This window comes from Lepidochelys kempii, chromosome 21, assembly GCF_965140285.1.
Source record: "Lepidochelys kempii isolate rLepKem1 chromosome 21, rLepKem1.hap1, whole genome shotgun sequence".
NCBI classification, from domain to species: domain Eukaryota; kingdom Metazoa; phylum Chordata; order Testudines; family Cheloniidae; genus Lepidochelys; species Lepidochelys kempii.
The window spans coordinates 12,981,189-13,002,493 of NC_136400.1; the positions used below are offsets into that span (position 1 = coordinate 12,981,189).

The 21,305-nt window shown below is 49.7% G+C and overlaps 1 protein-coding gene across 1 annotated transcript; it reads left to right on the top strand.

The window, feature by feature from the left end:
* The first annotated feature begins 376 nt into the window (after positions 1–376).
* LOC140901275 (adhesion G protein-coupled receptor E3) lies at positions 377–20,899 on the top strand. Its single transcript, XM_073319802.2, has 16 exons — positions 377–437; positions 1,936–1,968; positions 2,650–2,679; positions 4,881–5,048; positions 5,287–5,363; positions 5,897–6,004; positions 7,394–7,571; positions 7,985–8,104; positions 10,000–10,193; positions 12,176–12,346; positions 16,022–16,219; positions 17,269–17,504; positions 17,759–17,825; positions 18,756–18,847; positions 20,073–20,241; positions 20,711–20,899. Exons 1-16 carry the CDS (start codon positions 407–409, stop codon positions 20,897–20,899), a joined length of 2,061 nt encoding a protein of 686 aa, XP_073175903.2. The 5' UTR covers positions 377–406.
* Positions 20,900–21,305: the final 406 nt, after the last annotated feature.

The following is a 21,305-nucleotide window of genomic DNA, read 5'->3' on the forward strand; positions in this document are numbered from 1 at the left end:
CTTACATTTCAGTGTATCTTATATCGGGCAGTATAAACAAGTCATTGTCTCTATGAAATGTTAGTTTGTACTGACTTCACTAGTGCTTTTTATGTAGCCTGTTGTAAAACTAGGCAAATATCTAGATGAGTTGATGTGCCCCCCTGGAAGACCTCTGCATACCCCCTGGGATTCGCGTATGCCTGGTTGAGACCCACTGATCGATTGTACAGTGAGATAGATAGAGGGCTAGCTGCTGTACAGAGCGATTAGCAGGCAGAGTCCATATAATGAATGTTTCTACAAGAAGGCCCCAGTATTTGCGGAAGTAAACAAGCAATTTCTACCCTATATAAGTCAGTGCCAGCAGTTTGAAGTTCCTTCATGCTTTGGAACTGATGACATATTAACACATCCCAGCAACACCATGAGGAACAGACCCAAGTGCTTTTTGTGGGGTGAGTACGACACCCAGGGCCAGAGGGGGGACCATTTTCACTGATCTGTGGGACAATATTTAAAGGTCATGTTCTCCGGGAATTTTATTGTGTGAGAATTGTTTTTTTAAAATCACACTCGACTATTTGATTTTAGGATTATTATAAAATTAGACTGATTCTGGGGTCAAAATCTTCCTTGGACCAAAATCTATTTATCTGTCATCATATGGGACATCTATCTGTCTTTCTACCTATATAATCTGTCTATAATGACTTAGTCTTCCATCCCTCTATTTTTCCATCTGCCTACCTGTCTACCTAGCATCATCATATGAGACACAGTCTTTTGTCCCTCTATCAGTCCATCTATCAAGTGGTTAGAAATGCATTCAAGAGATTCTAAGAGGGGGTCATTTATAACATGTATTTTATATGTGTTTTTTCTGGTCTATAAGGTTATTATAATGTGCTCGACTCCATAGTATCTGAGCACCTTTCAGTAGTTCATTAAGCAATGCAACTAACATCTGTTTCATAGTAGCCTTGTCTTCCAGCCCCCTCAGCTTGTAAATTACGCCAGTTTATACTGGACCCAATTACACCCTTGTAACAGCTTGTGTAACTTACACCTCTTGTTGTGTTAGTGAATATCAGGCTGATTTAACTGATGTCCTGCTCATGCATGACTGGCATTCCACTACAATACCAGCTCCTTTCCCCCCGCCCCCCGCCCCCGCCATTCCCCTCTTTCTAGAACTAGCGCTAAATGAGCAGCTCCAGAGTGCCTCTGGAATCGCAGCTAGAGACAGGAGCCCAGCAGAGCTTTTCTGGGACCATTAATTTCAACACACCACACAGCTTTTGTGCAGCTCTTTTCCTACACACTGTTTACTTAAATGCTGCACAGAATAAAATGATGTGGTGTAATAAAAAACAGCAGAGAGGGGGACACACTAAAGGGGATGGTAAATGCCAGGGAGAAAAGGTGCATTTTCAGGTGAGGTTTAAACACAGATGGAGAACTCATGTGGCAGAATGAGGCAGGGAGGCAGTTCCAGGCCTCAGAGGTTGCAGAGGAGAAGACTCTTTCACCAGTCGATTGTTCAAAGGGAGTGCGAGGAGGCTGGCAGTAGAGGAGAAGATGGAGCAAAGCAGAGGGGAGTAAAGAGAAAGAGACGTGAAAATTGGATGGTGCAAGTGGGTTTGAAAAGCAAGGTCAGATTTGAAATGAATGGGGAATAGTGTACAGGACAGAGACCCTGGGTAGAGTACAAAGCCCAGTGGTCCTGGAGCTGTCTAGAGCAGAGTCCCTTGCCTGCTAAAGTTGGAAGATAGTGAGACTTCCAGTCATTTCAAATCACATGTTACCTTTCTTTAAAGAACAAAGAGTCCTGTTGATTAGTACATAAGGCCTAGCCCCATCAATTGCTCTGGGTGGGGTTAACAAGGGGGAAGCCCTCACAACCTCTGCCCTCAGACACAACCCTTTTAACATCCGATTGTTATTTAACTGCAGGTCTCGGATTCCTTCTTTTCTGCGATGAAGCAGGTGGGATTATTTTTAACTTTCTGACTTTGGGTGCATTGCCTGAGTTATTTTTCCCATCTAATGGGGGAGGCTGATCGGAATTTAGCCTGTGCCTATTGGTCTGTACTTGTGGTGGGAAGCAATTATTTTGGCATTTATTCTCTGCTGTGTGACCAGATACCACCACAATGGGCATAGCATAAATAAAAAACCACTCCAGGGCCCAATCTGGCAAACATTTATTCACTCAGGAACCAGCTGAAGTTAACAGCACTCCATGTAGGACTAACGTGTGGGCTTAGTGCCAAACCTATGGAAGTTTTTCCATTGACCTCAGTGAGCTTTGCATCAGGCCGCATACAGTACACAGGGCAGCAGCTTTAGGTCCTTAGTTTTGTAAAGCCCTTTTTACTAAGGGCCTGATCCTCAGCTGCTGTTAATCAGTTTAAAGTCAATGGGTGGAGCCCGACCCAACTTGCATGACAATCAATGAGAAAGAGCCCCATTAAATCCAGTGGGAGTTGAATCAATTGTCCCTTTCATGTCTTTCTCCTGGATGGTTTCATATACTTGCAACATGCACATGTTGCACATTTCATATATGGAGCATCTTAACGTGTACTGGGATTTTTGTTAGCAGCTCTCCCAGGGCATTTACCTTAATGCACTCTCAGATTATTTGCCTTCTTTTTCTTTCCACAGCCTTCAGCTGTTATCATGTGACTTTCTACTGTGAGTATGAATTTTAATTCCCTCCAGTTCCTTATTACATTTTAATAAGAAGGGAAAGGGGCCTAGGCAAACAGCTGGTGGTATTACAAAGGGGCCAGCACAAGGCAAAGAAGCAATTCCTAGCACTGAAGTGATGTTTGGGGATTTGGTAGGCGGTCCCTGTGTGTAGAGCCCAAGAATTCCATTTGGCAAAGACTTTCGAGACTTCAAACTCTGGCTCAGTTCCGAATCAGAACAACAGCTGATCATTCTGAAACTCTCCACATAGGAAATTCCAGAAAAAAATCATTTTGTGTCCACTAAAAATGTTTTGTTTCCATTTTCACTTTTGAAAATTGTGTATTGTATTAGAAGCTAATGCATATATCACCTTCTCCTGTTTCCAATGCCAAGCTTCGGTAGGGCTGACTTCTGATGGTTTCTTTGGTACCCAGACTGCCAGCCACCTCAACTGTAGTCTCGTACAAATGAGGAACTGAGGCACAGAGAGGCTAAGTGAGTTGCCAAAGATCACACAGGAAATTCAGTGGCAGAGCAGAGATTTGAACCCTGGTCTCAGGTCATGCCCGAAACCATATATAATAATACATAACACGTTTTTAAAAATTGACATGAAAAGTAATTTCAAAATGAAAAATCAAAATGTTTTGTTCTGAAAATGTCAAATATTTTGACATTGTCAGAATTTCTTTTTTCTAGTTTTCTTCCAAAACAAAATTCTGGAACAATTGACCCAATTTCACAAAGCATTTTGATTTTGATGGAAATGCATATTCTCAGGAGAATGGAGCCACAAGAATGATTGAAGGATTAGAAAACATGCCTTGTAGTGAAAATTACAGATACAGGCATAAATATATATTGGCACATGAAGAGAAGGGAGTTACCTTACAAGTGGAGAACCTACATTGCTGGCCAATTCAGTCAGGGTGGATGTGGTCCACTCCCAATAATTGTGACCCAGTGCCAGCAGACAAATAAAAATAACCCAACATTTGTTAGTTTGAAAAATCTTATCATTTTTCAGTTAATCTCATGATTTTGGGGTGTTTGCTTAGGGTTAGTGATCCCATCCCCACTTACCTACATCGTCCTCTGATGGCTTGGTAGCCTGACCAAGATCAGGTAACTCCTCCCCAGGGCTTTTAAGGGGATGGTGATTGGCTGTTTCCCCCACATCTATCCCCCTAATCATAAGTATCTTCCACCACTTGTGTCCCAGCCATCATCCTTAACTCTGGACTCTCCTACCCTCACGTCATCTGTGTGTGCACATGTCCTGCCCGCAATGCAACCGCACCCCCGAGCTCCACCCATCTCAAGTCCAGCTCGGCTGCAACCTTCAGCCGGGCCTTCACGCCCCTTCCTTTGCAACTTCCTCCTCTGCTCCATGCCCAGCTCCAGGCGTGAGCAGAACACAGTGCGGCACAGTGAACTGCGATCACGTTGCCCTCATCCTTGCTCGTCCCTACTGGCTCTCCGTTCCTTTCAAGATCCAGCTCAAAATTGCCCTCCGCCCACCCAAGCTCTGCAAGGAATCTTGCTCCAGTGGTGTAAGGACCAGGAGAACGCTGCCTATGTCCTCCCCCTTCCCCCTGCACGGCAGGTGAAAGGGCAGATAGTCTCGGAGCTCCTCTGCACCGGGGGACTTCCACAGCTGGAGTTCAGCTCCTTGTGTTTTAGACCTTCTCTGGAGTTCCCCCAGCCTGCCCCACAGATCTCGTCTTCCTCCAGCCCTTCCTCATTCCTGTTCATCTCCTGCTGGCCTCTTCTTTGGCTTGCTCCACAGCCAGGCTACTAACACTCTGCAAGAACTTTCTTCCCCTCAGCTCCTGCCATTTGAAAGCCCCCCGGAATCTCGCCACCTCACTGACTCCAGCTCGTTCTACCTCCCAGCTGAATGCATACCTTTCCACCCTGCCCTGCCTCTTTTAATCTCCTTCTGTTTAACTCAGTGAGGGCCTGATCCAAAGCCCATTGGAAAGAGTCTCTAATTGTCCTAGTTAGTGCTACATAGCCAGTTGGGATGCACATGTCATGAGCTCCAGCAGTCCCCGATCACCGGTGCTGAGGGTGATTCCCTGCCACTGCCCACTTCTCCACCAATTCCGCCCCATCGGAGTCTGATCTGGTGCCCGAGAGACAGGGCCAGCAGACCCTGACACTCTTGTACTGAAATGGGCGGCTTTTTATTGTTCCAGCTCTTTCTGTTGATGATTCTGAAGATGTAGAAAGCGGGAGTGGCAGCGACCATGACTGTGGCCCCAATGCGGTTTCCTGTAACATCTCTCACTGCATATGTGAAGATGGGTTCAGGTTCATCTCTGGAAAAGAGCCTTTCCTTGCTACCAGTGAGTCCGGCTGTGAGGGTAAGTGTCACACGAGCACTGGGTCTTTCTTCAGCATCTTTCATCCAAGGGTCCCCATACAGGGTGGAATTCACCTCTGTGCAGAGGGCCAGCACAGGTCCATGTATCACTTAAGGCCACGGGGACCCTACATTTGGCTCCAGGGTGTAAGCTGTGAACAAAACCAAAAATCAAGCTGCATTTGTCCTGCATAGCGTGAGGAGGACAAATGGTCTCACCCTGTTCTTTCCTTGCACAGAAATCCCCCTTCACTGCCGATCAGATTTCATGAGAGAAAATGACTACGTGAAGATGTGTTTGAATGGATCACAGCAGGTAAGTTAGCATTGTTTCGTGGATGTGAAAATAGCACTGGAGGACACACACATGGACAAGACACCAGCGTGGGATTCAGAAGAGCTGAGTCTCTGTTTCTGGCTCTGATACTGGCCTACTGGCTGACCTTGGACAAGTCACTTCGCCTCCCATGCCTCAGTTTCCCCCTCTTCAAAATAGGCTAATGATGCTGACCTCCTTTGAGAGCTGTTGATGAAAAGTGCTATATAAAGAGCTAGGGATTGTTATCCCCTATTCTAAGTGTCAATAAAGAGCACTGATGATAATTCCCAGGCAGGGTTTCCTGCCCTGCTGAGATGAGATAGAAGGGGTGAGATAGAACATATGAGCAATGCAGTTCTTCCATGAACGGTATTTGTGCCTCCTACTGATGTAAATCAATGTAGCTCTATTGGCTTGCATGCAGCTATATCGATTTACACGAGCTTATGTTCTGGGACACTGTGCATGACTGGCCTTTATTCACTGGATGAACCCTAATGACATGTGTCTTATCTCTTGTGGTTTCCTAGATTAATTGGGATAACAGGAAAAACAGCTTGTTCTGTTCGCTGGTCAATTCCACCCTCAGCCTCCTGACACCTGCCTGTGAGAATGTCAGCTTCACCACTTCCCTAGAGGTCAGAAATGTTCCATTGTTAGAGAGACCCACCTTTAACACTGGGACACCCCGGTCTCTGCCAGGACTGGTGTAGCTCCCTGACTGACACTGGCTGAGCCTGTTTAGAATCCTCTTGTAACACTCCACTTTAGGAACAGGTTTCAGAGTGGCAGCCGTACAAAGAACAAGGAGTACTTGTGGCACCTTAGAGACTAACAAATTTATTTGGGCATAAGCTTTCGTGAGCTCCACGAAACCTTATGCTCAAATAAATTTGTTAGTCTCTAAGGTGCCACAAATACTCCTGTTCACTTTAGGAACAACTGCCCAGAGCCTGAAAGGTATTGCATGCCTAACTCCAGAGCCACCCTTAGGATTTATGGGGCCTGCCGCAGTGTTATTAAACTGGTGCCCCTATGCCCTCCTTACTCTTAGCAACACAAAATGAATACGGCCCCTGCCTTCTGCCTCGTAAGGAGACTGCAGCGTGCACTGGGTGTGTGGGAGCCAACCCGCGCTTACCTGCTGTCCTGGTCATAGGGGCGGACTCCGTGGGTGGGTGCTCTAGGTCTGGAGCACCCACAGGGAAAATTTAGTGGGTGCAGAGCACCCACCAGTGCAGTTACCAACTCTTCCCCCTCCCTCCCAGTGCTTCCAGAGCACCGAGAACAGCTGATTCTCGGCGTTCGAGTTCCAGGAGGGAGGGGGAGGAGCGGAGACAGGGCATGCTCGGGGGAGGAGGTGGGGAAGAGGTGGGGCGGGGGTGGAGCAGGGGTGGGATGAGGTGGGGTGGAGGTGGGGCCTTGGGGGGAGGGGTGGAGTCGGGGGAGGGCCTGGAGCAGAGTGCAGGGGTTGAGCATCCCCGCAGCAAGATGAGAAGTCGGCGCCTATGGTCCCGGTGGTGCCCCAAATTTTTGGGTGCCCTAGGCAGCCGCATTTGCTGCGTATGCCTAAGGACAGCCCTGCCTAACTCCCATTGACATCAAATGTATCACTGAGCAGTGGGCCTGCATGTGTATGCAGGTGTATGTGTCACTTACATTCTGTAGGGTTTATAGGAGACTGAAACAGGCCTTGTTCTGGTCTTCTGCACAGGGGTGGCAATCGCTCGACAGGATAGTCCCTGTCAGTCTGTCTGTCTGCCTATCCGCCTGCATGGATTTTCCACACAGATTTTAGGACTATCCTTCACCGTTTTGGTATCTCCATAAGTATTTGAGTCGTCTCCTAGGGCCCGACCCCAAAGGCCACAGAAATCAGTGGGCTGCAACCCGTTTCCCACCAGGAGTTCCACACTTAAGTGCGTGGAGCTGGACAGAGGGAACATAGCCCCCGTTGGAATGAAGGGGAAAGCCGGAGACTTTCCAAACGGTCATGATGCAGGCTCTGACCCCCTTACCCTCTCTAGGAGACAGCGGCATCCTTCGAACATGTCCTTGTGGACAGCTCCCTCTGGAGCATCGAAAGCATGGAAGAAGTCGCTTCTGCGGCAACGCTGCTTCTGCAGAGTGTGGGGTCAGCCGCAGTGACAGCTGCCCTGGCCTCTCCAGAGAACCAAACCCAGACTGCAACCACCAAGCTAATGGGTAAGAAGTAGACTGGGCCCGAGCCATGAAATTCACATAGGTGTCGGGCGCTGGGTTTTTAACCACTTACCCCCAGGTTTTTGGGATGTTCAGCACAGGGTTATGATTAAGTCTGTCTTAGAAAGAGGCTCTACATTCAGCCCTGGATCCAGGTGTGGATTTAGAGGCTGGAACCAGCTTTTTGACAGAATGCCTTGGGGGCTGGTCCATGTACAGAGATATTGCCGTTGAAGTTACTTTGATTGTAAGAGCAGTGGGGCAGGGACTGTCTCCTCCTACCTGTCTGTGCAACACCCAGCAGAGTGGGGCCCTGATCTCTAACTGGGGGCCTCTGCATGTTACTGTAATACAGCTAATACATGTGCATGAGAAGTACTCAGTTACCCGAGCCCCTTTCTCTTGGCGCCTTTCAGCGATTCAGACGAAGCTCACAGATGAGAACTGTAGTCTGCGGAGTGAGGTACTTGGGTTCAGTGCTCACGAAGACAGAATGGATATTCACTGCACTGCCGTCACTGATCCTGACATGGAAGGTACCATGGAGACATCCCTGCAACCCACTGATCATAACTACTTTCCTCTCCGGTGCCTTGTAGTTCAGGGCTCATATATAAAACTGGCACCCTCGTGGATTAGTAACTTGCTCATGGCAAGTTGGCCCTTACTCTGTGAATGGCGCCATGAGGTCTACAGGACTCTTTGTGGAGCAATTTACTATCCATTGTCTTCAATGGGTTGACAACAGTGAGTTTGATCCCATATGAGTAAAGGGGCAGAATGCAGCCCGTAGTGTGGGGACCAGCCATACTGTGCAAGTCCCTTAGTAATGGAATCACCGAAGCAGAGAAATGTAGAGCTGGAAGCGACCTCAAGAGGTCACTTAGTCCATCCCTCCACACTAAGGCTGGATGAAATATACCTAGACCAGCCCTGACAGGTGTTTGTCCAACCTGTTCTTAAAACCCCCCAATGACGGGGATTCCACAACCTCCCTAGGTCACCTGTTCAAGTGCTGAGCCATCCTTAGAGTTAAACAGATTTTCCTAATTTCTGACCTGAAGCTCCCTGGCTGCAAAAGCTGAATCCTTCCTGTCCTGCCCTCGGTGGCCATGGAGAATAATTGATCACCATCCTCTGTATCGCAATCTTGTATGTATTGAAAGCCTGTTATCAGGTCCCTACTCAGCCTTCTCCTCTCTGAACTAAATATTCACAAATCTTCCTCATAGGCCAGTTTTCTAAATGAGCGTCTCATTGATTTCTTGGCTCCCCCGCTGGTGTTAATGCACCGCCAAAGGGCCCTGATTCTGCTCAGTACCCTCAACTCTCACTGATTCCCCAGGGTCAGGCCCAGGTCTTGCATGCCTTAAAAAGTCCTTCCTTCCTGTTCTTATTGGATCAAGCACTTCCACAGACACCGAGGTCAGGGCAAGTTTGCCCAAGTAGGGACTCAGTGGGCCCTTTCAAAGTTCGCTGTGCGGGCAAGAATGTCATATGGGCCTGATCAAAAGCCAATCCCAGACAGTGGACAGGCTTTTAAACCATTAAACCTAGCAGAGAAAGGCCTGGCAAGAACAAACAGCTGGAAGTTAAAGCTGGACGCATTCAAATTAGAAACAAAGCACAGATTTTTAACAGAGGACAATTAGCCATTGGCACAAACTGTCAAGGGAAGTGGTGGATTTCTCATCTCTTGATAGATCCAGATGGTTGCGTTTCTGGAAGAGATGTTTTAGCCAAACTCAAGTGATTGAGCTCAGTAGAGGAATAACAGGGTGAAATTCTCAGGCCAGGTCAGACTAGAAGATCTAATGGTCCCTTTTGGCCTCACAGTCTGGGAATATTGTCCAATCGGATGCTATTTGACCCCAGTCCGGTTCACACAAGAACGGCCGTACTGCATCAGACCAATGTTCCATCAGTGGCCAGTGCCAGAGCTTCAGGGGGAGTGTAACAAACAGAGCAATTTGGAGAAATCAACCCCTGTCTTCCCCTCCTGGCTTCTGTAACTCAGAGGTTTAGGATAGCCACAAGCTGTGGGTGCTGAGTGTCCCTCTGAAGTTACTGGAATTTGTCGGCACCTTGCAGAGCTGGACTCTGTGCTATCTTACCTTAAGCAACACGTCCGGGAAATCATTTTTACCCGTTGGTTCAGCCATTCTCCGGAGCTGGTGGAAACATTTTTTTTTGTCCTGCAGAAAATGATAAAATGATAAAATGGCATGTTGAGCAAAAAATTTCAGTTGTTGGAAAAATTTCTCTTTTTTTGACAAAAATACAAAAAATTGAAGGAGACGGGGGGTGGGGGGGGTCATGTTCATCACAATTTTTTTGCAGGAGGAAAACCAAATTCCCCAACTAGCCCCACCATCTGCCCCTAAGCTGTTTCAGTCCCTCCACCCTCACCCTCACCCTCACCCGCTTGCAGGTTCTGCTGTCGCTTTTATCTCCTACATGGGGCTGGAGTCCCTACTGGGAGGGAGATTTTTGCAGGATGAAAATCCAGGGAGCAAGGCAAGACCAGAACAGGTTCGCGTGAACTCCAGAGTGGTGAGTGCCTCCACCAGCACCTGGAAGAAGAAGATTTCCAGTCCCATCAACCTCACCTTCCAGCACCTTGAGGTGGGTCGACAATGTGTGTCCTCAATATGTCAACAGCATGAGCTGGGGGAAAGGAGAGTCCGTTATCAACCCATCTCGTCTGTTATGGTCCCCCGCAGAGTATGGCAGTCCGTAAAGGCCCAAACCACGACCCTGGGTCTCTGAGAAGCCTCAGGGAGTTTTGGATCTGGATTCGCGTCTGGATCGGAACTCCATGACTTGGGCCCAGCTTTAGGTGCATGCTGCAGGAGTTCAGTCAGAGTGGTGGTAATAGGTTTGCCACCTCTCAGGTACGAAAAACCAGGACACGTGGGACGATGCTGTGCCCTTCCAGCTCTCACAGGGCAGCCGCCTCAAAAGGGGGGGGGGCGATCCTGGGGAAACCTGGACAGGTGGCAACCCCAGGTGATAGGTTAAGACAAGAATCTCTGTCTTCCTGGCCTCATGCCCTGTGGCGGTGAAAGGCTCAGAGAGGGGGGAGGATATTGGAGAAGTATCATGGGATGATGTGTTCACCACGTCTGCCACCCCGGAAATGGCAGGGAGGGCCGGCCATGGGATCCCACTGCCGTGGCACAGCAGGTCATGGAATGTATTTGGCAGGGCAAGTCATAGGATCCCATTGGCAAGTCGGGTCCCCGGATACCCTCTGCTTGGCATGGAAGCACCTGGGATCCCGATAGTGCGCCAGGGGCTGGGGGAAGGGCACCACCAGATGCATCCCTGTATCCCATGGTGCTGCCCTAGACTTCTGTGAGGTCACTGCCTCACCCCCTGTACTGTATCACCGGCCCATTGAGGCTGCTGCCTGGCTCCTCTGTTTCTTGGGTGGCTGCTGGCCTGACATGGACTGGGATATGATCAGCACACCAAGCCCTCTCTCCCTCTCCAACCTCTCAGTCTGTCTCCCCGTCCCTGACCTCCCCATTCCCAGGAACCTATGAGCAGGTGGATGTTTTCATTCTCTTTGTGGTGGGTTTTCTGGGTGTGGGGGGAGCCCCCATTGGGTTCTGTTCATTTAATTTTGCTTGGTCGTGACCCATCATTGAACAATCCCAATTCTAGAGGACTGGCCAAACCCAAAGCCTGGACCAAATACCCCAAGTTTTAGGATCCATCCCCGAAAGCTGTGCCGTGGGCCCATTTCTTGCAACGAATATTTCTAACCCCTTGGGGCTGAATACTGAGGCTCAAAATCACCCTGGTGTAGCTCAGCTGATGCCATTGGATGAATGAACCTTGTCTTCCCACCACCTCTCCTCCCCCTGGTGTTTGTCCATACCCCCTCATTTTGTCTCTTCTTAGGTTTTAAGCTCTTTGGGGCAGGGACCCTGTATGTATCTCCCAGACAGTAGGGAATATCAAAAATAAGATTTCAGACTGGCGCTCCAAGGATGCAGATTCTACTCCAGGGTCTTCTGTGGATTTGCTGGGTGAACTTGGACAAATTACTTAACTGCTCTGTTCCCCAGTTTCCCCATCTGTAAAATCAGGTTAATCCAACTGACCTTCATTTAAGGTCCTTGGATAAAAATAATTATTGATGGTGCTATACAAATATTTATGATTAATAATAACAATCACTCTGTGTTTTGCACCATTGCTGTAGTAGAGTGTCGAGATGTGGGTCTCAATAAAGGTACTTTATGCCAGTCCATTATTTCTGATGCCTGAAATTAGCTGAAGACTTGTCCCATGGGCTCTCATCCCCTGAGATCTAGGAAAGACCAAACACATCAAAGGATCCCAGGGACACATGACTGGCTGTAGCAGTTCAGCCCATGTGTCCAACAAACACAAGCATCCTTCCTGATGAGTCTAGTTGTTTGTGCCATGCAGAGCACGGTGGGGAGAGAGAAACTCCTGCTTGACCCTAATCACCATTTCCTGGAGGGAATCCAGGAGCTCCGAACTCATCCCTGTGTTGATTTGCTGTTAAAGACTCTGCTGTTGCTTAATATGGTCTGAACCCCCTTTCTGTCTGTGATTGCAAATCCTTGCAGGACAAGACTCTGCTGGATCGGGCCATCTGTGTCCACTGGAACTCTGCAGGCCAGGATGGTGTCTGGTCCCCCCAGGGCTGCCAGCACCTTCACTCCAATGTCACTCACACTCGGTGCAGCTGTCGCTACCTGGCCAGCTTTGCGGTGCTGATGGCGCCTGGTGTTGTTCAGGTATTTGGGACTTTGGGCTTAAAATCAGGTGTCTCTGGAAGGGTCAGTGCATGGGATGCTGGGCTCCCCACTGGGCATAATGATGTCCCCTTGGCCCAAGCAGTTGGCCAATACTCAGAGCCTTGCAGGGTGGAGAAATTGATGCTACTGCTCAGGTGTGTACTTCAGCGTAATCTTGTTTATGTACAAAACATGTACACAAAGTCCTGTTTTCCTGAACACAGGACATCCAAAGAATAGGCAGTTTTCTGGCTCATAAATCTCCACGCCAGCCACTCCAGCGAGCTCTGTGCCCAGGAAGTTCTGTCTCTCTGCTGCCTCTCTGGTGCTGGAGCACCCACAGGGAAAAATTAGAGGGTGCTCTGCACCCACTGGCAGCCAAGCTCCCCTCCCACCCTTCCCCACCTCCTCCTGCCCCCCAGAGCGCGCCGCGTCCCCATTCCTCTGCCTACCTCCCAGCATTTCCCACCCAGCTGCCGCCAAACAGCTGTTTGGCAGCGTTAGCACGCTCAGGAGGTGGGGGAGAAGCGAGAACATGGCGCGCTCAGGGAAGGAGGTGGGGAAGAGGCAGGGCCGGGGCAGAGATTTGGGGAAGGGGTTGGAATGGGGGCGGGGAAGGGGGGGAAGAGGCGGGGCCTCGTAGAAGGGGTGGAGTGGGGGCAGAACAGGGGGCAAAGGGGTGGGTCGAGCACCCACAAAAAAGAGGGGATGTCAGCGCCTATGCACACAGGCTGCAAAACCAATCTCCTAGACCCTGCGTCTGCAGCCAGTGCAACTCCTCAGCCCACACGGCTCAGCTCTGACCTTCCATGTGCCTTGGGCAGTCCCTCCATTGTTCATAGCTGTCTCTGCTACATAAACAGGATCAGACTTTAACAGCAGCAGAAACAACAACAGCTCCAGCCCATCTCAACTGACGTCTTACTCTTCTCCCCAGGGACAGCAGGATCAGGCCTCGGGGCAGAAATCCAAACTGACATTCATTTCTGTCAAATCCAATCTCCATTGCACCCAGCACACGTAGCATTGTCGTGCAAACATCACTGCAGGTTTCCTGCTGTCTTGGAGATCTTGGACCCTTCCTGTAGAGCCTTACGACTGACAGAATTCGATATTTACAACCCAGACTGGTCACCCACCCCTAGTACCACTGACTCACAAAGCAGGGTTCTCCTCTAGCTCAGACAGAGGACTGGGAGGAAGGACTGTCTCTTACCATGTGCCTGTACAGCACCCCTCCCAGTGGGCCCTGATCTTAGAAGGGGCTTCTGGGTGCTGTTGCAATAGAAATTCCTCTTTGCTGCTGCGTCTTCCTCTTTGCTGACTAAAATTAGTTTGTTTTACTGTTAGCCCTACTGAGCCAGCACTGCTAGATTTACGTGTGACTCGTGCAGAATTAGCAGAACTGGTCACTAGATTCCAGTTGCAGAATCTTTGTTGTGAGTGACGCACGCTCCAGAAGGAACCGCGCCATATGCTCTGACCCCAAGCTGAGTTTGCACGACTGGGAGTTAGACAAATATTTCTTTTGACCCATCCGCTGAGCAGCACATTTAATAGGGTCACAGAGAGGCTAAACATAGTGCTATTTCTACAGAGACCCACACTGTAGTCAAGGTGATCACAAGTAACAAGACCCATTCTGGGCACCTTTAATCCTATATACCTTGAATCAGAATAGCAGGGTTGGAAGGGACCTTAGGAGGTCATCTAGTCCCACCCTCTGCTCAAAGCAGGACCAATCCCCAATCTTTGCCCCAGATCCCTAAATGGCCCCCTCAGGGTTTGAACTCACAACCCTGGGTTTAGCAGGCCAATGCTCAAACCACTGAGCTATCCCTCCCCCTATCTAAAAATCTAAAATCTAAATCTAAAAACACGAGCAATTTTCTTTGTATAGGGTGTAGTTAAAAACTGAACTCCATGTTGCCATGAACCTGAAATTCTGTTTTTTAGTACTGGGGTTTGTGACAGGGCATTATTCCTCTCCTGTCTCTCCACAAAACACTTGGAGACCTTAGCTCACTCAGCGAAGGGCAGGGGAACAAAGGTATTTCCCCTTTTTGAGATCTGTTCTGGCTCCAACTCTCAAAGCATAGGATTTGGTGTCATGTCATATCATGTCATGTTGCACCCCCACCATCACCCACACGTTTCTATTTTCTGGGCTAATGGCTTGCTTAGCCCTGTAGCTTTCTCCAGCCCATGCCCAATCTATCAATTAGGCACAACTTTGCTCCTTAGATTTACTCCAGAGGGATTTAATTGGTGAGCCAGTGATCAGACTGCTGGTTAAAGACCATTGTGATAACCATCCATAGATCATCAACCTCTACTTTCCATGAGGGGTATAATTTTAAATACTGACAACTAGACATGTTGGAAGTATAGGCCTGCTTATAAGATGTTCTGTGTCTTTCCACTAGGGGGCGCTGTTGCTTTGGCAAATTCAAAGCAAGCAAATGAAGAGACAAGCAAAGCTCAGAGGAGAGAAACAATTCCCTTCCTTTGAAGGCAGTTAACATTAGGGTGACCAGATGTTCCAATTTTATAGGGACAGTCCCAATATTTGGAGCTTCTTCTTATATAGCTGCCTATTACCCTCCACCCCCTGTCCCGATTTTTCACACTTGCTCTCTGGTCACCCTAGTTAACATGGCACAGGATGGGGGGCTATGCTCATCATGGTGGCAGAGAAAATATTGCATATAATAATCTAGAAAAATCTCTTGCCATTATCTCATTATATCTAAAAAAACCCCAAAACAACAACAACAACAAAAAACAACCTATGGGCCAGATCCTCAGCTGGTGTAATCAACATAGCTCCATTGAACTCAGTGAAGTCAGCAGAGTTATGCCCATTTACACCCACTGAGGATCCAGGCCTATAAATGAAGTGCAATTAACTCCCTGGATAAACTGAACTAATGACTTTCTCTCTCCAGGGGCCTTCGCAAACTGCTGTAAAATGAGTCAATCCAGTGTACGGTCTAGTTCTTGCTTCTCTAGTCCTGGGCTGCCCGTTTAATAAAATGTCATGCTAATCCCCCAAGACAGTCAGTGTCCCATGAGAATCCACTGAATTTAGATCATGGCTGTCAGGCTAATACAGCAGAAACAGGGTTGGGGCAGTTTACAGCAATTCTCACATGTCTGATGCAGCATGTGTAGAGGAATCGCTTCTCTCACCTCTGAAATGCAGCTGCCTCTTGGGTAGAGTGTATCTCTAAAAATCAAGCCACTAGAACTTCAGCTCCAAAAGCCCAGGCCTCTGCCGCTTTAGCTAAAGGAAAACGTCTGTGGCCACCATTATACCAGGCCCCTGACGCACACTTTGGGCAGCCACGAGAAGGTGAGATGGCTACGTTGCTCATGCACGCAAAACCAGCATGATGCAGTAAGAAGCGGGGGAGGGATAGCTCAGTGGTTTGAGGATTGGCCTGCTAAGCCCAGGGTTGTAAGTTCAATCCTTGAGGGGGCCATTTGGGATCTGGGGCAAAAATTGGGGCTTGGTCCTGCTTTGAGCAGAGGGTTGGACTAGATGACCTCCTGAGGTGCCTTCCAACCCTGATACTCTATGATTCTATGAGTTCCCAGACAGACTAGAAGCACCAAAGGCCTTGGTGAGTGGGAGCAACCTATGGCCCTGACTTCAGCTGTTCTGTGTCACAGGTGGATTTTGCCCTCTTTGTGATCAGCCAAACTGGGCTCATCATCTCCCTGATCTGTCTCATCCTGGCTATCGTCACCTTCCTCTTCTGCCACCCCATCCGTAACACCAGCAGCACCTTCTTCCACCTGCAGCTCAGCATGTGCCTCTTCCTGGCCGATCTCCTCTTCCTAGTGGGAATAGACAAGACTTACAACAAGGTACAGTAGGCGCAGAATTCTCCAGGCACCGTTCACAGCTCCCGTTGTGGTTTCTTCACCTACCTGCATTGGGATCTCACATATGTTGGGCTGACTCCCAACTGGGCCGGATTCTGCTTGCACGTACACTCCGCTATTTCAGTGGGGAAAAAAACGAGGAGTTCTTGTGGCACCTTGGTATCCTGCTGTTAATTGATTTATCTCATTAGACTGACCTAACACTTGGTAAAACAACCCACATCCTTTCATGTATTTATACTGCTCCTGTATCTTTTACTTCATGCATCTGATGAAGTGGGTTCTAGCCCACAAAATCTTATGCCCAAATAAATTTGTTAGTCTCTAAGGTGCCACAAGGACTCCTCGGTTTTTTTTGTTGTTTGTTTGTTTTACTGATACAGACTAACACAGCTACCACTGAAACCTATTTCAGTGGAGTTACTCCTGATTTACACCAGGGTGAGTGAGAGGAGAATGATAGTAAATGGACTGCAATAGAGATTGCACCACCCAGGGATGATTTTAGACCCAACAAATCCTGCCTCTCAGCAGAGGGTTAGACTAGATGACACTTGCGGTCCCTTCTACTCCTATGATTCTATGATTCTGTGACCCATTGTAACTGCAACCTTTGCTGGGGTCTGTAACTAGAGCTGGGTAAAACCTCAATAATCTAACCCTCACCCAATTGCCCCAGGTTAGAGGCTTCCTTTCAACCCCATAACTGGGCTGAGTTCAGTGAATCTGGGCTGATATTTGGAGCAGGCTGGAACTGATTCCATCCCAATGCAAATCTCAGCAGGTATGAAACAAAGCCAAAGCCTGCTCTGACCCTGCTGAGACAAGATCCCCAGATTTCCACTGGCTGTACCTATAATGCAGCATTGAGCTGGGGCAGTGCTCACGCCAGGTGTCCAACAGACTTAGGGTCAGTTTCAGTTTCCCACCCTAAGCGTTTGCCTGCCCACAATCTAGGTGCACCCTCCCAAGGCAGGAAGAGAGCTCATTTCTCCAAATAACCCTGGACTGACATTCCATTCCCCCTCCAGCTTATGTGTTCCATCACCGCCGGCTTGCTGCATTACCTCTTCCTTGCCTGCTTTGCCTGGATGTTGCTAGAAGCAGTGAGTCTGTACCTCATTGTCAGGAATCTGAAGGTGAAAAATTACTCAGGCACGGGCAGATGCACACGGAAATGCATGTACCCCTTTGGCTACGGACTCCCCGCAGTGATTGTGATCACGTCTGCAGCCAGCGCTCCCAACAGCTATGGAACTCCTTATCAGTAAGTCCTTGCGTGGCAAGGGGGAGCTTTGTCTCAGTATGGAGAACCTGTGCCAGAGCCTTGTGCCTAGGAGCACTTGTGCATCCTCCAGGCACTGGGGTGAATTCCATTCACACTGACTGTATAAAGACCCCCACCTTAGATCAGCAATGCCGGTGCAACCAGCTCACATGGCAGTGGTGCCGAGGTAGCAAATGCAGGCCGTACAGGTCTTGCCAGGGTTCTGCTGATGGCCTTTCTCTCTTTCTTTGTAGCTGCTGGCTCAATCCTGATAATGGTTTTAGATGGAATTTCCTTGGGCCTGTCTGCGCTGTGGTTGTGGTGGGTACAGCAGGGTCTCGGGTTTCCCAGAGCAGCAGAACCAGAGGGCTGTGGTGGAATCTCTTATAGATGGGAACACCAAAGAGATGGGGCCCAGACCAGAGTCACTAGGAGGAGGCGGGTCTGGGGCGCCCTGGGTCTGGAGTCTGAAGGCATACAACCCGACCTGACCAAGGAGATTTTGCAGAATGAATGCATCGCTACCCCATTTTGGGAACGGCAGCCCCCCGAGGAGCAGCTAGTGTAATCCCAGAGCTCTGGCCCCTACACGTCCTCAGTGAGGCTAGCAGTGACAGACACCCCAGACAGATAAACCTCCTAAGGAGAGCTATAGCCTATGGTGTGGGGGAGTTGGGGGGATGGGCCATCTAGAATATAAAGAACAACATTGTTCAGAGCCGTCTGAGCAACAGAGTGGGCCTGATTCTCCTCACACCTGGTCTCCCTCCATTGTCTTCAGTGGAGTTCCTCCTGATTTACACTGGCGTGAGGGAGAGGGGAAACAGGCCCAATGGAGTTACTCCTGGTTTACACCAGGCCGAGTGAGAGGGCAGTCAGGCACCACCGGGTATTTTTGACATTCATTGATGTTCAATATTCTCACAGTCCAGAACATTTCCTGGCCCGTTTAGGCTTCCCCCGTATATCGTCGACCTGCACAAGGCCTGGGGACTAGAGCAACAAAGTGCTGGGGCTGCAGGTCAGCCGTGAGGCATTTCTCTGGGACACTAGGCCATCTCGAACCACCGGCCAAAAGTAATTCTAGCCCCAGGGTCCAATTTAATCTTCCATCCCATGGGCCAGATCCTCAACTGGTGGAACTTGGTTACGGTCTGGTCAGGCGCTAGGCTGATTTACACTAGGTGGGGCTCTGGACCCTGAGGTTGAGATGAAATGTACGAGGGACTCCTTTGATTTTTCTCTTTACAGATAAATTTTGTATTTTTCTGCCTTACTCTGAAGCTTTTGCGAGAGCATCTTTCCTCCCTCAATGCAGAGCTGTCTACTCTGAGGAACACCAGGCAAGATTCCTAGGGGGAAATGGATAATCTCTCTCTTGGTTATTACGTGGTCCCTGTCACGACAGTGGCTGAATACCTCACTAACAGTTTTAGCCTCACAACACCTCTGAGTGGTGGATGAAATACTATGAACCTATTTCCAGATAGGGAAACTGAGGCATGGAGGAAGGTTGCCAACTTTCTACTCACACAAAACTGAACACCCTTGCCGCGCCCCTGTCCCGCCCTCCTTCTATACCCTGCCCATGCCCCACCCCTTATCCAAGGCCCCGCCCCCTCTCACTCCATCCCCCCTCCCTCTGTCACTCGCTCTCCCCACCCTCACTCACTTGTTCATTTTCACCAGGCTGGCTCAGGGGTTGGGGTGTGTGAAGGGGTGAGGGCTCCGGCTGAGGGTGCGAGCTCCAGGGTGTGGCCAGAAATGGGGAGTTCAGAGTGTGAGAGGGCTCCAGGCTGAGGCAGTGGGTTGGGATGCAAGAGGGGGTGAGGGCTCTGGGGTGGGGCCAGGTATGATGTTCACCAGGTTTGGTGTTCAGGAGGGGGCTCCAGGCTTGGGCTGAGGGGTTTGGAGAGCGGGAAGGGGCTCTGGGCTGGGGCAGGGGGTTGGGGTTGGGGGGATGAGGGCTCCGGCTGGGGATGCAGGCTCTGGGGTGGGGCTGGGGATGAGGGGTTTGGGGTGCAGGAGGGTGGTCTGGGCTGGGATTGAGGGGTTGGAGGGTGGGAGGGGGATCAGGGCTGGGGCTGGGGCAGGGGGTTGGGGCCTGGGAGGAGGTCAGGGGTGCAGGCTCTGGGCAGCACTTACCTCAAGCAGCTCCCGGAAGCAGCAGCATGTCCCCCCTCTGGCTCCCAAGCGGAGCCGTGGCCAGGAGGCTCCAGTTCCCGGCCAATGGGAGGGTGGCGCTTGGGACGGGGGCAGCACGCGGAGCCCCCCTAGCTGCCCCTACACATAGGAGCTGGAGGGCGGACATACCGGCTGCTTCCCAGGAGCTGTGTGATGCCGCCGGCTGGACAGTCAACGGCCCAGTTAGCGGTGCTGACCGGACCCGCCAGGATCCACTTTCAACCGGGTGTTCCTCTTTCTTGCTCTTCACTGAGCGTGGGCGTTACCTTTTCAAGGAATCTGGAATGGAAACTCAGGGGGAGGTTCTGCTTTCATGTCTGATGTTCTCCCTCCCAGTGCCAATATCCCAGTGGCTGTCACATGGTTGTTTTCCCCCTGTTTCAGGTCACTGACTTTTAAAGCCCTGGCTCATCTCTTAGTCCTGGGCCTCACTTGGGGGCTGGGCACCTTCCAGTTCGGGCCGCTGGCCACGGTGATGGGGTACCTGTTCACCATCACCAACTGCATGCTGGGAACCTTCATCTTTGTGGTGCACTGCCTGCTCAATAGAAAGGTGAAGCCTGCATGCCCCCAGCCTACGGGCAGCAGGTGTGGGCTGGGTCTGAGCTTTTACTGGGGGTGGCAAAGGAGTGGGGGAAGGAGAGAAATGAAGGGAGTGGAAAAGGAGAGGGGACGGGAGAGCAGTAGGGTGCTGTGAGGCAGCAATAGGGTGCTGAAATGCAGCCACCTCTGGGGCAAAGCACAGTAGCTGTTTAGCAGCATACAGCAACACAGTACAACCCTTTAGCGCCGGAACAGCTGGGCTGGATCCTCCATGGGGACATCTGAGATATCGCCTTTGGAGTCAAACATCAGCTGAGGACCTGGCCCGCGGAATGGAATTACCTGCACTGGGATTTGGCTAGCATGCTGGGATGGATTGGCGTGTGTTTGTGGGATTTAGCATGTCAAGATGTGATCAGGGACTTCTGTTTACATCCCTGCTCAGATCCCGTAAGTGACGGGGGATTTTCAACCCTCAGGTGAGAGAGGAGTATTGGAAATTATTTACGAGGCTTCGATGCTCCAAGGAAGAACCTTCGTCTTCCAATATTACTATGTCTGCTTTCCCCTCCAGCAAGGCCCCGGTAAGAGAGAATCGAAATGTAGATGAGCAGCAATGTACTAACCTCGAAGCTCCCGGCTTTGTCCCTTTCTCTCACTTCAATTAGCTCCATCGATAAGGTACTGCAAGCCTTGCCAAAGCTCACCCAGTCCATATAGCAAGTCTCCTTGTGGAGGACAGGGTTCACACTGGTACAGCTGAGCCCTGGGTTTTGCCCCCTTTGTGGTAAAAACCGAATGGGTTAGGCCATCGGGAGAAAAATACGGAATGACATTTTGCAAACATTTTCAAGAAAAATTGTCACCAACATTTTGAATTTTTGAAGCATTGCGACCACTCAGGAAGTTGGTATATGTATAAAAAAAAAAAAAAACAGTCACAAATGTCGGCAAAGTGTTTTTGATGCGTTTTTGGTGCCAAATTTTTGCCACTCCACCTCTCCAGCAAAAATAAAGGGTGCCAAATTTTTGTCAAAAATATTATGCCACATTTTTGCAAAACAAAAAAGGGCC